Below are 12,500 nucleotides of genomic sequence, written 5' to 3' on the forward strand. Positions count from 1 at the left end.
CAGTAAAGCTTAAGTGAGCACTTCTGTGAAGGTCACTCCAAATCTCACTCAATACAACCAGATCATTCTGTAACTCATCTCCACCTGCCTCGCTTCCACTCTTACTGCTTAACCCTTACAAATACATATTAACTTATACTGACGTGTGTGTGTGTGTGTATACACCTGTGTGAGGACGTCGAGCTGACCCACAATGTGCTGCAGTGTTGTGGTGAGTGTAGGAGACATGGGCGTATCTGAATTGGACAGATTAGAATGATCTGATTGGTCAGGTTTGGGGTGGGTGGACACATGGTGAGCTTCTGGTCTGCAAGATGAGCGAGGGGTCAGACTGGAGCGGAGGTGGGACACGTCTGGTTTTTTAGATACCCTCGAGATGTCTGGAGCCTGGAGAACATATAGATACACCAACATTAACACACACACACACACACACACACACACACACACACACACACACACACACACACACACACACATATGCACACAAACACACAGCAGACAGTTAAGAGACATAAATATAGAGATAGACAAAGAAAAACAACTGTTGTCTGTCTATCTGTCTCACTCCATCCATCTGTCTGTCTCTCACTCCATCTCATGTTCACATGGACAGGTATACAGGGACAGGTATACAGGGGCGTATTCACAGGGACAGGTATACAGGGGCAGGTATCCAGAAACGTGTTCACAGGGACAGGTATGCAGGGGCAGGTATACAGGGGCAGGAATACAGGGGCAGGAATACAGGGACAGGTATGCAGGGACAGGTATACAGGGGCAGGTATACAGGGGCAGGTATACAGGGGCAGGAATACAGGGGCAGGAATACAGGGGCAGGAATACAGGGACAGGAATACAGGGACAGGTATACAGGGACAGGTATACAGGGACAGGTATACAGGGACAGGTATACAGGGACAGGAATACAGGGACAGGAATACAGGGACAGGAATACAGGGACAGGTATACAGGACAGGTATACAGAAGCGTGTTCACAGGGACAGGTATACAGGGGCGTATTCACAGGGGCATCAGAGGTAAAGTGGTCATGTTCAGGTTGGTATGGGGCTGTGTTTGTAGCTGCTTTAATGTAAATGCAAAAAGAATCAGTTGATTCAAGTATAACTATAAATGGATTTAAAAAACACTCAAATTCCAAAAATAATGCCTGTTTAACACTGCACACACGCAAACGCACACACACACACAGACACACACACACACACACAGACACACACACACACACAAGGTTTCAAAGTATATCGACTGTAATAATCTGAAGAACCTTCGCCTGCAGATTTCTGCAGGTTGCAACTCTGAAACCTGATGCTAAACACAGACAAAGAATAAATATATAATCCCAAAAAAACACAGACACACACACACACACAGACACACACACACAGACAGAGAGCAGCACGATGAGGACAGAATATATGTGTGCTGCTCCTGTGTTAACACTCATCACCACACCTCGTTACACATGACCTCCTGTTTACTTAATCATCATCGACTGCTAAATCAACACTGGACAAGGTCTCTCTCTGTCTCTCTCTCACACACACACACACACACACACACACACACACACACAACCCAGAGTGTACAAATCTGTCAAGGACCAGTGTCTGGAAAAAAAACAGCATTATCTGTTGTTGAGTGGAGGATTTATATGTAGCTCAGCACTGACACACACACACACAGACACACACACACACACACACACACACACACACACACACACACACACACACACACACACACATATGCACACAAACACACAGCAGACAGTTAAGAGACATAAATATAGAGATAGACAAAGAAAAACAACTGTTGTCTGTCTATCTGTCTCACTCCATCCATCTGTCTGTCTCTCACTCCATCTCATGTTCACATGGACAGGTATACAGGGACAGGTATACAGGGGCGTGTTCACAGGGACAGGTATACAGGGGCAGGTATACAGAAGCGTGTTCACAGGGACAGGTATACAGGGGCAGGTATACAGGGGCAGGTATACAGGGGCAGGAATACAGGGACAGGTATGCAGGGACAGGTATACAGGGCAGGTATACAGGGCAGGTATACAGGGGCAGGAATACAGGGGCAGTTATACAGGGGCAGGAATACAGGGACAGGAATACAGGGACAGGTATACAGGGACAGGTATACAGGGACAGGTATACAGGGACAGGTATACAGGGACAGGAATACAGGGACAGGAATACAGGGACAGGAATACAGGGACAGGTATACAGGGACAGGTATACAGAAGCGTGTTCACAGGGACAGGTATACAGGGGCGTGTTCACAGGGGCATCAGAGGTAAAGTGGTCATGTTCAGGTTGGTATGGGGCTGTGTTTGTAGCTGCTTTAATGTAAATGCAAAAAGAATCAGTTGATTCAAGTATAACTATAAATGGATTTAAAAAACACTCAAATTCCAAAAATAATGCCTGTTTAACACTGCACACACGCAAACGCACACACACACACACACACACACACACACATATATATGCACACACACACAAGGTTTCAAAGTATATCGACTGTAATAATCTGAAGAACCTTCGCCTGCAGATTTCTGCAGGTTGCAACTCTGAAACCTGATGCTAAACACAGACAAAGAATAAATATATAATCCCAAAAAAACACACACACAGACACACACAGACACACACACACAGACAGAGAGCAGCACGATGAGGACAGAATATATGTGTGCTGCTCCTGTGTTAACACTCATCACCACACCTCGTTACACATGACCTCCTGTTTACTTAATCATCATCGACTGCTAAATCAACACTGGACAAGGTCTCTCTCTCTGTCTCTCTCTCACACACACACACACACACACACAACCTAGAGTGTACAAATCTGTCAAGGACCAGTGTCTGGAAAAAAAACAGCATTATCTGTTGTTGAGTGGAGGATTTATATGTAGCTCAGCACTGACACACACACATATATATATGCGCACACACACACACTTTAACACCCTTCTGATGAATCACCTGGATTGGAAAAACCAACAGTGGAAAATTTCCTGAGGCTCCAATGAAACTGACAGAGCCATCAATACTTACTTCCCCACACACACACACACACACACACACACACACACACACACACACACACACACACACACACAGGCTAAAGCAAAGGAAACGGCATCATATAGCAGATCTAGTACACAATGTGTATTATTACCGAAAGTTCTTAAATGTAATTATATTTAATTAAAATATAATATAAAATTAAACAAATATTTACACAAAGTGTTTTTATTATTTATACATTATTTATTTATTATAAAAGCTAGCAAAGGTGTAAAAGGTAACATCATTCATTCACATGCTTTATACTGCAATATACTGTGCGTGTGTGTGTGTTGCAAGTCAAGCATGACTACAGGGTGTGGCTCCGCCTCCTGTCTGTCTGTGCATGTAAGAGAGACAGGTGTGCTTTATGAAAAAAGTGTGAGCTGATGGCATGCGCACACACACACACACACACACACACACACACACACACACACACACACACACACGTCAACTCACTATTTCAGGTCTTTATTTCTATATAAGGCACTGACACTGGAGACTCCTTCCATGTGTTAATTACACACACACGAATAATAATCAGTGTATAATTAAGTCCCAGTAAATGAGCCGTCACTATGGAAACGATAAGAATAATGAGGACTATTAAAGGACCCGTAGCTGTGTTCTGAGTAAAACCCTGGCGGCTAAGGTACGCCCGTGGCTCGGTTCCTGTAAAGGGGTTATGCTGGGGTGGCTGAACGCAACCGTGGGAACGTATTTTAACAGTTTACCAGGTATTATGGGACAGCTTTAAGTAAAAAGGCCACGCCCACATACAGAGAAACACAGAGCAGAATTATAGCACTGAGCTGGAGGGGATTAATCTTTCTTCTCTCCGGGCGTCTAGGCCACACCCACTTCACCAAGGAGAGCCATGTAAACACAATAACCTGAGAAACCAGTTTCAGCAGGAAAGGAACACACACAATTTATCTGAGTTCAAGCATTAAATTACTAATAACATTTTAAATAAAAAGTATCGTTTCTGTAACTATCAATCAAGTGTGCTCATTAAAATATTAGACCACACCCACCAGGATAGAGTGGCTCATGTCTAGCATCTCGGATTCCAACGTGGAGATACCAGGCTTCAGCACCGTCGGGGTGGACAGAGACACTAAAGCCTGCGAGAAGGGGAAAGGATGGGGACTCGCCAGATATGTGAACGTGAGGTGGTGTCATTCTGGGCATGTGAGCATTAAAATCTTCAACTGCTGCAGGGACATCGAACTTCTGGCTGTAAGTTTGCATCCCTGTTACTTCCCCAGAGAGTTTGGACACGTTCTCATTGTTTACACCACCACCCCAACCGCCAACGCGGCGGTAGCGTGTGACGTCGTCCGTTCCGCCGCTGCAAGGTTTCAAACACAACACCCCGAGGCGCATGTGTTAATCTCTAGGGTCTTTAATCATGTTCCTCTGGACACAACAGTACCTGCTGTCTCCCAGTATGTGGACTGTCACACCAGGGGAAAAGGACTATTGATCTACTGTATGCCAATGTAAAGGCCAATACAGCGCCACCCTGCTGCCTGCACTGGGGAAAGCAGACCATAACCTTATTCTGCTTCAGCCCTACTACAAACTAAGAGTGAGGAGACTACCCACGACCACACACTCATCCCGGAAGTGGTCTTCTGAGGCAGAGCAGACTCTGATAGACTGCTTCAGTTATGGGATGTGCTGCAGGGGTCACAGTGGGAACATTTAGGAGGTTGTTGACTGCACTACTGACTACATCAACTTCTGTATGGATGTTGTTCCAGTAAAAACTGTATGCTGCTATGCTGAACAAGCCCTGGATCACAAGCAAAGAGCAAACCAGCTGAACAACAACTTCAACAGGTTTGACCACCCCCAACTCATTCACACTTCAGTACACTGCACCCCCCACCCCCACTTCCGCTTTCTCTCTACCCTCTGGAACTAACTGTAGCACAGAGGGTAGTGTACCTCCACCCACGATCACGGCAGACCAGGTGTGCAGAGAGCTGAAGAGGTTTTGTCCTAGCAAAGCAGCTGGCCAAGATGGAGTTTCTCCATGACTACTGAAGGCCTGCGCATCAAAGCTGGGAGACCCTCTACAGTGCATCTATAACCTGAGCCTGGAACAGGAAAGGGTCCCACGGCTATGGAAAACATCCTGCATCATCCCAGTTCCAAAAAAGCTATGCCCTGGAGAGCTGAATGACTTCAAGCCAGTCACCCTGATGTCTCACATAATGTAGACCATGGAGCAGGTGCTACTAGACCACATGAGGCCTCAGGTCCACCATGCCCTTGACCTGCTTCAGTTTGCATACCAGGAAAAGGTGGGAGTGGAGGACGCTAGCTTCCGTGAGGATTACATTTCTGGGCTTCTCCAGTGCTTTCAACACCATCCAGCTGCTCCTCCTCAGAGATAAACTGACAGAGATGGGAGTGGGCTCACACCTGGGTTCCTTTGTTACCTTACTGCCCATGTTTGTGGATACTGTTGGAAGCTGTACATTTTCTATTTGGATGAATAAAGTATCTGTCTGTCTGTTCCAGGAGCAGAATCAGTGAAGATCTCAGATATTTTGATATCATTACATTTATCTAAAATTAAACAGCTGTATGATTGTTTGAGTTTCCAGTTTGTAGTGAGGTGAAGAAATTCAGGCTGTGCACATGAGAGGTCCAGGAACATTAAAGGAACAATGAAAAACATTGAAGGAACCTTGCGTAAGTGTTCATTTAATACTAAATGATGGATGAAAAGATCCATAATAACCCCTTCTTATCCTTCTCTCTCTCCATCTTGGATTCGTCCTCTCCATGACACCGTCATCTGAACCGGGTTTTTAATAATTAACTGCTGCTAATGGTGTTTTCCTTTAACGCTGAAACATCATATGCTCCATCAGTGAGGTGTCCGAGTACACACACACACACACACACACACACACACACACACACACACACAATAGCTTTACCACAACATTAGTATTATTATTATTGCCCCTTCATCATCATCATCATCAGTATGTGTGAAATAAAGCCTGCTGCACTCCAGCTGTGCTCCATCTAAAGGAACCTTTAGGAGTTCCATGTAGAACCCTACAGTCATGGCCAGAACCATATTCTGGAAGATGTTTACAAATCCAGGTCATGAACACGTCCTCAGAGCGTTTTATTCCTGACACCGCAGCAAGCTTAAACAACTACAAGATTATTGATTAGTTTTTATCCATGACAGTCCTGAGGTTCAGGAACCACAAAGGAACCTTGTGTTAGTGTTCATTTAATCCTCACAGGTGTCAATTAAAAAGCCAAATTTTTAAAAGATGGCGTGATTTAACGAGTGCTCGCTCATCTGATCGGACAGAGTTAAGGGAGTGTAAAGGTGGAGGGGTAGAGAAGACATGAGGTGCCTGAGGAGAAGAAGGTAAAAGGTCAGGAATATGTGGAACGCTGCTGTGTGAAAGAACCAAATACACACTCCATCTGCTACTGCTCTTTACAATCCTGCTCACACTCAAACTACTGACTCCACTCCTCCTCCTCATCTACTGACTCCACTCCTCCTCCTCATCTACTGACTCCACTCCTCCTCCACTACTGACTCCACTCCTCCTCCTCTTCTACTGACTCCACTCCTCCTCCTCCTCTACTACTGACTCCACTCCTCCTCCTCCTCTACTACTGACTCCACTCCTCCTCCTCTACTACTGACTCCGCTCCTCCTCCTCTACTACTGACTCCACTCCTCCTCCTCCTCTACTGACTCCACTCCTCCTCCTCCTCTACTGACCCACCTCCACTACTCCTCTACTACTGACTCCTCTACTACTGACTCCACCACTCCTCCTCTACTACTGACTCACTCCTCCACTACTCCTCTACTACTGACTCACTCCTCCACTACTCCTCTACTACTGACCCGCTCCTCCTCCACTACTACTGACTCCGCCTCCTCCTCCACTACTGACCCGCCTCCTCCACTACTGACTCCGCCTCCTCCTCCACTACTACTGACTCCGCTCCTCCTCCACTACTACTGACTCCGCTCCTCCTCCTCTACTACTGACTCCACTCCTCCTCCTCTACTACTGACTCCGCCTCCTCTACTACTGACTCCTCCTCCACTACTGACTCCGCTCCTCCACTACTACTGACTCCGCTCCTCCACTACTACTGACTCCGCTCCTCCACTACTACTGACTCCGCTCCTCCACTACTACTGACCCGCTCCTCCACTACTACTGACCCGCCTCCTCCACTACTGACTCCACCTCCACTACTACTGACCTCCTCCTCCACTACTGACTCCACCTCCTCTACTACTGACCCACTCCTCCACTACTACTGACCTCTACTACTGACCCACTCCTCCACTACTCCTCTACTACTGACCCACTCCTCCACTACTACTGACCTCTACTACTGACCCACTCCTCCACTACTCCTCTACTACTGACCCACTCCTCCACTACTGACTCCGCTCCTCCTCCTCTACTACTGACTCCACCTCCTCCTCTACTACTGACTCCACTCCTCCACTACTCCTCTACTACTGACTCCACTCCTCCACTACTCCTCTACTACTGACCCACTCCTCCTCTACTACTACTGACTCCACCTCCACTACTACTGACCTCTACTACTGACTCCTCCTCCACTACTACTGACCCACCTCCACTACTACTGACTCCACCTCCACTACTCCTCTACTACTGACTCCACTCCTCCACTACTACTGACTCCTCCTCTACTACTGATTGAGTCTACTACTGACTCTACTACTGACTCCACCTCCTCCACTACTACTGACCCACCTCCACCACTACTGACCCACCTCCACTACTACTGACTCTACTACTGACTCTACTCCTCTTCTTCTCTATTACTGATTACACTACTGACTCCACTCCTCCTCTACTACAGACCCACCTCCTCTACTACAGACCCACCTCCACTACTACAGACCCACCTCCTCCTCTACTACTGACCCATTCCTCCTCCTCTACTACTGACTCCGCTCCTCCACTACTACTGACCCGCCTCCACTACTACTGACTCCGCCTCCACAACTACTGACTCCGCCTCCACTACTACTGACCCGCTCCTCCACTACTACTACTGACCCGCCTCCACTACTACTGACTCCTCTACTACTGACCCGCCTCCTCCACTACTACTGACCCGCCTCCACTACTACTGACTCGCTCCTCCACTACTACTGACCCGCTCCTCCACTACTACTGACTCCGCCTCCTCCACTACTACTGACCCGCCTCCACTACTACTGACCCGCTCCTCCACTACTACTGACCCGCCTCCACTACTACGCCTCCACTACTACTGACCTCCTCCTCCACTACTACTGACTCCGCCTCCACTACTACTGACCCGCCTCCACTACTACTGACCCGCCTCCACTACTACTGACTCCACCTCCTCTACTACTGACCCATTCCTCCTCCTCTACTACTGACCCATTCCTCCTCCTCTACTACTGACTCCATTCCTCCTCCTCTACTACTGACCCACCTCCACTACTACTGACCCACCTCCACTACTACTGACTCCACCTCCTCTACTCCTGACCTCTACTACTGACTCCACTCCTCCACTACTACTGACTCCACTCCTCCACTACTCCTCTACTACTGACTCCACTCCTCCACTACTACTGACTCCACTCCTCCTTTTCTATCTTTGATTCCAACATCGCAGTGCACTAGTTTGCAGGATCCAAAATGGTGCTCTTTGCGTCTTTAGCCCGACCTTTCCAAGTACATGGACACCAGAGACTGCTGTAGTTCAGCGTCTGGCATCAGTACAGAAATCATGCAACAACAAATCTGCATGATGATGTACTTATTAACCTTCATGACCTCGGCTACAAAGACCAGTCCCCCAGTCCTTAGTGTCGCCTGATGCCGGTAGCCAAGAGAGGGGACGACAGAAGTGGTGCTCAAGGAAGCAAAAGTGCGGCCAATGGACAGGTGTCCGTTCTGGGCTAAAGGCTAACCCTAGCCAGCTGGCTTTCCCGTCCATTCTACTTTTAAACATCTGCTCCCTGGACTATAAATTGGATTTCATCCGACTTCAGCGGATCACGCAGCGAGAGTTTAGAGACTGCTTGTTTTCACGGAGACGTGTCTCATCGACAGAGTTCCGGATGCTGCCATCCAGCTAGAAGGAATAGATGCGTTTTGTACCAAAAGAAATGCAGCTCTGTGCAGTGACTCGTGGTGGTGGCGTGTGTTTATATCAACATAGAATGGTGTAAGAACTCCATTGCTCCATGCTACTGCTCATCGCTAGTGGAGTTTGTGACTGTAGGATGCAGGCCATTTTATTTACCACAGGAATTCACCACTGTCTTTATTGTCGGAGTGAACATTCACCCCAGCGCTAATGCTAAGGAGGCACTGTGTGAACTCTATGGGGTTATTAGCGATCTGCCGAATGCTAACCCCCGACGGACTTTTAATTGTCGCTGGAGATTTTAACCATGCGACGTGTCATGCGAATCTCAGGACTGTGCACCCTAAACATCAGCATGTGGACTTTGCTACGAGAGGGGCGTACATGCTACTCAGACCACATCTCTGTTATGCTGATTCCAGCATACAGACCGCTCGTCAGCCGCTCTAATCCCGTTCTGAAACAGGTGAAAACCTGGCCAGCAGGGGTCACCTCTGCTCTTCAGGACTGTTTTGAGTGCACTGACTGGGACATGTTCAGGGAGGCTGCAACTAACAGCAATTCCATCAACTTGGAGGAGTTCACATCAGTGACCAGCTACATCAGCCAGTGCGTTGATGACGTGACCATCTCCAAGACCATCACTACACGTGCAAAAGTGTGTGTGCTGCTGAAATAAAGAGACTCCGCCTTCAGAGCAGGGGACAAGACGGCCTTAAGAACAGCGAGGGCCAAACTGTCCCATGCCATCAGAGAGACGAAGTGCGCACACGCCAAGAGAATCCACGACCACTTCCAGGACAGCGGAGACTTTTTTTTTTTTTTTAGGAAAGATGGGGGTTTCATTTTTGTCTCTGAGCAATGATGTGATGAGGCAAGAAAAAAGACAAGGACATTAGTTCAAGAGTTCATTACAAAATAAAATTCAGATTGCAGGTAATAGGAACATTTTCATTTCTGCTGCAGATTCTGGGGCTTTCGTTCATTCGTTTGTTCAATTATTCATTTGTTCAACCTGCAAAATAATTTAAGTTTTTACTCTTTTCATTCCCTTTTTCTTATTTTTTCAAGATCACAAATAATAAACATTTTTAGCTTGGAACACACACACACACACACCCCCACACACACCCCCACACACACACACACACACACACACACACACCCACCCCCCTGGAATGTTCAAAACTGCAAATGTTTTTTTATTTATGTGGGGAAAAAAATGAGAAGTAAATAAATAATAAATTGTTTTTTGTTCATCTCTTTTTGACTGCAGCAGAAACAACAGATATTTTACAATATTTAACAAAAATAAAAAACAAATAAAAGGACAAACAGATGAATTGAAGAGATGGAGGTTTGTACCTGTACAGGAGCGTCATTCCTCTTCTGCCTCTTCAGCATGTCACCGTAACCTTCAGCGGGAAAATTCGTCTTCCAAACCATCACCTGGACACGTTAGCATAGTAGCGATTAGCATTTTATTTTACACACTTTGGAACACATACACAGACCTGTAACACAGACACACACACACACACCTGTTCATCTGAGCCTCCAGAAGCAAAGTGTTCTCCAGTTCTTGAAAATGCTACACAGGACGCCAGCCCCTAAACACACACACACACACACACACACACACACATCAGATTGTACCCTGCTTAATCACTGAAGCACCTTGTGCTTGATGTTAATGAGGCCATGCAGCGATTTTCATTACAGAAACATGACTGTTAAATGCAGTGGCCCCTGAGGGCCCGAAGAGCACAAACATTATTGATTTTCCCCCTTTTCCCCACAGAGATTTCTCCAGATTCTCTGAAACATTTGATATGATATAATTTAACTGTTTTGCAATTTGATGTTTAGGAAGATTATTCTGATCAATTTCCTCAGTTTACACATTTGATATGTTTTCTATGTTTTATTGTGAATAAATATGAGTTTCTGAGATAATAGGAAGAGAAAAATACAATTCAATGGTTTTGTTTCTGCTGCACTGTAACTTTAAGATCATTCGGATCAGGGATCCTGTGTCTGATACGTCTGAAACGAAAGTAATAGTGTGTGTGTGATGACTCATACATGACTAAGACACCCCTCCTTCTGAATTGCTCTACCTGGAAAGGTGAGTGTGTGTGTGTGTGTGTGTGTGTGTGTGTTTGAGAGAGAGAGAGAGAGAGAGAGAGAGAGAGAGAGAGAGTAAGCGCAGCAGGGTGTGTGTTTGTACAAATACACACCCCAAAGCCACAAAGCCGATCTGTCATTCTTAAATAGGCAACACACAGCAAGAAATTTCATAGAGAACACACACACACACACACACACACACACGCGCCGCTCCCTCTGCTTTCACAACAACATATACTTACCTGGATTATTCTCGTTTCCGGTTCTCTTTCGTCAACAATGGGTCACATGATTTACTTTTCCTCGTGTGTGTGTGTGTGTGTGTGTGTATTCTATGAAATTTCTTTCTGGATGTTAAGGTCCTAAGTACCTGAAGTGTGTATAATAATCCCTATTGTAACATTTTCATTTCAACAGGACGTCTGACATTTTTTATACATTTTCACTACGTGAGCCACGCAGTGCAAACATCTTTGGACAGGAAGTGAGGATGTTCATCAGAGACGCAGTTACGTGTCTGCACCATACATCTCATTCATATTTGTTGACATGTTAATTAGTTATTGATCAGGAAGTTAGGAGATGTCTTACCAACGTCCTACCAAAGTCCTCTACTTAGAGAACAAGTGCTGATGGACCCCCAGGTGGCAGAACATTGGCAGAACATTTAAAAGTGCTTAGCCATCTCAATCCCTGCTTAATTCTACGTTAATTGTGGAATATTTAAAACGGGGTAGTTATAAAATGTGCAGCACCAATAAGCGTAGAGTTACAAAGAACATTTTTGTAAAATAACTTCCTAAAAAGAGCTGAACCTGGTGCAGTGGCTGGTGGTTCTGGGTGCCGAGTCGAACAGACTGTGGAATAAATATGCAGATATTTTTTTAAGGCAGACACCACATGGGAGAGACAGACTGTTCCACTTCATCACTGACTAATAATCACTCAGTCACAGACCGTCTCGCTCGCTCGCGCGCGCACACACACACACACACACACACACACACACACACACACACAGACAGCCAAATGTCACAGCTCCTGCTGTGGTGGATCTTCACGCCTTCTATCAGGGCGATC

At 46.2% G+C, this 12,500-nt stretch overlaps 1 protein-coding gene across 1 annotated transcript in view; it reads right to left on the reverse strand.

Annotated features, from left to right (window-relative positions):
* poc1a (POC1 centriolar protein A) overlaps positions 1–12,500 on the reverse strand; it is a 22,209-nt gene that overhangs the window by 4,131 nt on the left and 5,578 nt on the right. Inside the window, 3 exon segments of the mRNA XM_046875344.1 lie at positions 166–387; positions 10,656–10,739; positions 10,832–10,900. Of these exon segments, the coding sequence (XP_046731300.1) occupies positions 166–387; positions 10,656–10,739; positions 10,832–10,900 (375 nt within the window).

This window comes from Silurus meridionalis, chromosome 19 (genome assembly GCF_014805685.1).
Source record: "Silurus meridionalis isolate SWU-2019-XX chromosome 19, ASM1480568v1, whole genome shotgun sequence".
Taxonomy (NCBI): Eukaryota; Metazoa; Chordata; class Actinopteri; order Siluriformes; family Siluridae; genus Silurus; species Silurus meridionalis.